Raw genomic sequence first — 5,228 nt, 5'->3', positions numbered from 1 at the left:
GGTCGTGGTCAGGGAGGCAAGACCTCAGGACGGCAGTCCAAGTGAGATGATACCGGTAGGAGGGAGACTTCTGAAATTTTGGGATCGATGGACCTTCGATCCCTGGGCCCACAGCCTACTCAAGAATGGACTGGGATGGAGCTGGTACAGCACTCCACCCCGGTGCCTTCGGTTTTTTCCAACACTCCACCCCCGTTCTGGAGGAGTACGTTCAAGAACTGTTGGAGAAAAATGTGATTCGAAAGGTGAAGTCCATCAAATTCCAAGGGAGGCTGTTTTGTGTTCCCAAGAAAGACTCGGAAAAGCTCAGAGCCATTCTGGACTTATCGCCACTCAACAAGTTCATAGTTAATTGCAAATTCAACATGCTAACACTGCAACACATAAGGACCTTACTGCCCAAGAGGGCATATTCCGTCTCTATAGACTTGTCAGACGCCTATTTGCACATTCCAATCAGCCGTCGACTCTCCCCCTACCTAGGGTTCAGGCTACAACGAAGACTATACACCTTCAGAGCCATGCCATTCGGGCTAAACATAGCCCCAAGGATTTTCACGAAGCTTGCGAGCGCAGCTCTCAAACAATTACGCCTAAAGGGAATTCAGGTAGTAGCCTACCTGGACGACTGGTTGGTGTGGGCAGCATCCGAGACAGAATGCTTGCAAGCTTCCAGTCAAGTGATCCAGTTCCTAGAGTACCTAGGCTTCAAGATCAACAGAAAAAAGTCTCGACTTTCTCCATCTCAAAAGTTCCAGTGGCTGGGAATCCACTGGGACCTTTTGTCACACCGTTTCTCCATCCCGGAGAAAAAAAGGAAGTAGATAGCGGGTTCTGTCAAGAGACTTCTAGATTCCGAAAGGATATCAAGACGCGAACAGGAGAGGGTACTGGGCTCTCTCCAGTTTGCTTCGGTGACACACCCAATGCTAAGAGCACAGCTAAAGGATGCAACCGGAGTTTGGACAAGTTATGCATCAAACGCGCGAAGAGATCTGAGAAGACCAGTTCCGCTTCGGCTACGTACTCTTCTCAGGCCTTGGTCCCAAGCCAGACATCTGAAGAAGTCGGTTCTTCTTCAGCCACCTCCTCCGTCGGGGACGATTCCCTCAGACGCCTCAAAGGAGGGATGGGGAGGTCACTCTCATCGGAAAAGAGTCCAGGGGACTTGGTCCAAGCTATTCAAGACCTTTCACATAAACTTTCTAGAAACTATGGCAGTGCTCCTTACCTTAAAGAAAGTCTCCCCGCGTCACTCGATCCACATAAGGTTGGTGATGGACAGCGAGGTAGTTGTGAGATGCTTGAATCGACAAGGATCGAGGTCACCACCTCTCAACCAGGTGATGTTGGCCATTTTCCGATTGGCGGAAAAGAAGAAGTGGTACCTGTTGGCAGTTCACCTTCAAGGAGTCCGCAACGTGACAGCGGACGCTCTATCCAGGTTCACACCGATAGAGTCGGAATGGTCCTTAGACGCAGGATCATTCTCCTTCATTTTGAATCAAGTCCCAGAACTGCAGATAGACCTCTTTGCGACGAAAGACAACAAGAAGTTGCCCCTGTACGTGTCCCCGTACGAGGACCCCTTAGCGGAAGCAGTGGACGCGATGTCCCTCGACTGGAACAGATGGTCCAGGATTTATCTGTTCCCTCCTCACAACCTTCTGTTGAGGGTCCTCAACAAACTGAGATCCTTCAAGGGGGTAGCGGCAATAGTGGCCCACAAGTGGCCGAACAGCGTGTGGTTCCCCTTGGCATTGGAACTACAGCTGAAGTTTGTACCGCTACCACATCCAGTTCTGACCCAACGAGTCCAGAAGTCGACTGTCTGCGCTTCATTACAGAAAACCCGGACCCTGCAGCTCATGATTTTCTCTCCCTAGCGGTGAGAAAGCGTTTCGGGATTTCGAAAGCCAGCATAGATTTCCTAGAGGAATATAAGTGCAAATCTACTAGAAGGCAATATGAGTCATCTTGGAGAAAATGGGTGGCCTTTGTCAAGTCGAAGAATCCGCAGGAAATCTCAACAGACTTCTGCTTATCTTTCTTCATCCACCTCCATGGTCAAGGGTTGGCAGCTAACACGATTTCAGCGTGTAAGTCTGCTTTGACAAGACCCATTCTATATGCCTTCCAGGTCGACCTAGGTAACGAGATCTTTTAATAAAGTTCCGAAAGCCTGCGCTAGGCTCAGACCTTCAGCACCTCCAAACCCCATTTCTTGGTCTTTAGACAAAGTTCTTCATTTCGCTTCTCTGTTGAGCAATGAAGAGTGTGCGTTAAAGGATTTGACACAAAAAGTTATTTTCCTATTTGCACTCGCGTCCGGGGCCAGGGTTAGTGAGATCGTAGCCCTCTCGAGAGAGGCAGGTCGTGTTCAGTTCCTGGATGGGGGAGAAAAGAACCTGTTTCCGGATCCTACGTTTCTCGCCAAGAATGAGTTACCCACCAACAGGTGGGGTCCCTGGAGAATATGCCCTATGAATGAAGATGCATCTCTATGTCCAGTAGAATGCCTAAAGGTCTATCTTCATAGAACTTCAGACTTCAGGGGTGGTCAACTATTCAGGGGAGAAACATCAGGCTCAAATTTATCTCTGAATCAACTCAGAGCGAAAATCACATATTTTATTCGCAGAGCGGATCTTGACAGTACACCCCGCAGGTCACGATCCGAGGAAAGTTGCCTCATCCTTATATTTCTTCAATTGTATGGATTTTGAACATCTCCGTTCCTACACTGGCTGGAAGTCTTCCAGAGTGTTCTTTCGCCACTATGCGAAGCAAGTAGAGGAACTAGAGATCTGTGGTAGCAGTGGGTCGCATCGTTAACCCTACTGTTTAACTCTGCGAGGAACAGTGGTTTTAATTGGGACGATTAATTCCAGGGTGAGTGTGTATTACATACTGTACCACAAACTAAATGAGGGCACTGAGTTGCCCATATAGACTGTTCCATTTCCAAAGGTGAACCTAGCATAAGTGCAGACATGTGTGCCGAGCGTTTCTAACGCTAATGTGATTGATTTGTAATACAGACTTTTATGACTTTGATACCTCGGTATCTTAAAAAGTGGCATTTAATGTTTTTTTTTCAGATAAACAAGTTCTGTTTACTATCATACTTATGCTTAAAGTTTTGGGTTATCCTCTTCTTATATATATATATATATATATATATATATATATATATATATATATATATATATATATATATATATATATATATATATATATATATATATATATATAATGGTTGTTAACCTGTCTATTTATTGTCTGTCAATAAACTTGTTCTTGAGAACCTTGCGTCTCTTTCACCTGTGTCAATTTATTGGTATAATCGAGCATTCATTCTATGTACCTTATCTGGGATAATTCTAATAAAATTGTTCCTTTATGCAAGCTATGTTGCATTGGTTTATGATTCCCTTTACGGGAGGACTCCGTCCCATAAGGGGACGAGGGCGGTTTTACTAGTTTCTTCCTATGCGGATATAAACCTTTGTCCAATACAAGTATTGTGCGGATAACTGGTCGATATTTCATATTGACGCAGTGGTTCTTTACAAACTATGCTTTACTGAATATAGGGTGAGACCCACTATATTAGCTTGCCTGGTATTCATACATAGGTATATATACTCTTCGAGACTTTCCCAGAGCCCAGTAGGACTCTCCCCTGTAGGGGGCAGGAATTTCTAACATGGTTTATAGTTAGCTGAAAAGATGTATAACGGTAACATCTTAGGTCTCTAGGTCTAGTCGACCGGGGAAAAATTACTTCCGGGGAGTACGGCACGTTCTGAGAATCCACAGATACAGTAATGCTCTGGTACACTTCCATCAGGACGACATGGCTTGAGCCCAAAAAACGGATTTTGAGCGAAGCGAAAAATCTATTTTTGGGTGAGATGGCCATGTCGTCCTGATGGACCCCGCCCTTCCCTTTCTAAAAAAAGGGCTGTAGGACCCCTCCCTATATACAGTATCTGTAGCACCTCGTGTACGCTACAAGGAATACAGATGGTGCCAGGATTGGCGCCAGGCACGCTTACGAAACGGGAGATAGGGAGCTTTGGGAGCGGCTCCCCCTTTTTCTTTCCCGATTTCGTTTCTTGCCAATTGACCCCTGCGATATGTAATCTCTGTTTGGGGTGTAGATTGCCATGTGGCGTGTCAAGAATACGTCCTCTGATATGTCGCGATATCCCTTTCACGAGGGATACTCGCTCCAGGAGTTAGAATTCTGGTACATTAAGGTAAATTCTCTGGGAATATCGCCGTAGTTGTAATATACCCTATAGGAACTTCCATCAGGAAGACATGGCCATCTCACCCAAAAATAGATTTTTCGCTTCGCTCAAAATCCGTTATATATATATATATATATATATATATATATATATATATATATATATATATATATATATATATATATATAATATACATATATATATATATATATATATATATATATATATATATATATATATATATATATATATATATATATATCTTTATATATATATATATATATATATATATATATATATATATATATATATATATATATATAATCTATGTTAATTCAATATCTTTAGTCCCTAAACTGAACAAGAATTCTACTTTAATACTAGAAGTGATTGGGATATGTTCAATTTCATCCCAATTACTTAAAATGACTCAAGATTCAATTCATATGAAATTGGACCTAATATAAAGACTGCTTTAGGTCGAACGTCTTTCTATAATTTATTATGACTTCGTCATCTGACCATATGTGTCACATTTCTCTCTCTCTCTCTCTCTCCTCTCTCTCTCTCTCTCTCTCTCTCTCTCTCTCTCTCTCTCTCTCTCTCTCTCTGTGGAAGATTTATTTTTGTTTTTTGCCAAATTCAGAGAGAGAGAGAGAGAGAGAGAGAGAGAGAGAGAGAGAGAGAGAGAGAGAGAGAGGAGAGAGAGAGAGAGAGAGAGAGAGAGAGGTAGTTAGCGTATCGATTGTTTGTTTTGAGAAAGACTGTTGCTTTCATGATATTGTTTGTTTATGTTTTAGTTAGGTTTCGGCAGTGGTGAATGACTTGGGTGAATGCTTATTTTGATTTTGATTGCAGCTAGAGGCTGGTGTGAATGCTGGATTATATTTTATATAATTTTTCGACCAGCGTGGAAGAGTTTATTTATTTAAAAAGTAAGTACAGTTTTGTTTATCTTTGCTTATCGTG

At 42.8% G+C, this 5,228-nt stretch overlaps 1 protein-coding gene across 1 annotated transcript in view; it reads left to right on the top strand.

The window, feature by feature from the left end:
- Positions 1-365: 365 nt before the first annotated feature.
- The window catches only part of LOC137626525 (uncharacterized), a 16,740-nt gene continuing 11,877 nt past the window's right edge, over positions 366-5,228 (top strand). Inside the window, exon 1 of the mRNA XM_068357568.1 lies at positions 366-430. Within this exon, the coding sequence (XP_068213669.1) occupies positions 366-430 (65 nt within the window). The remainder of the gene's footprint in view (positions 431-5,228) is intronic.

This window comes from Palaemon carinicauda, chromosome 34, assembly GCF_036898095.1.
Source record: "Palaemon carinicauda isolate YSFRI2023 chromosome 34, ASM3689809v2, whole genome shotgun sequence".
NCBI classification, from domain to species: Eukaryota; Metazoa; Arthropoda; class Malacostraca; order Decapoda; family Palaemonidae; genus Palaemon; species Palaemon carinicauda.
The sequence above is the reverse complement of the archived record's forward strand: the minus strand, read 5'-3'. Positions and strand labels throughout refer to the sequence as shown.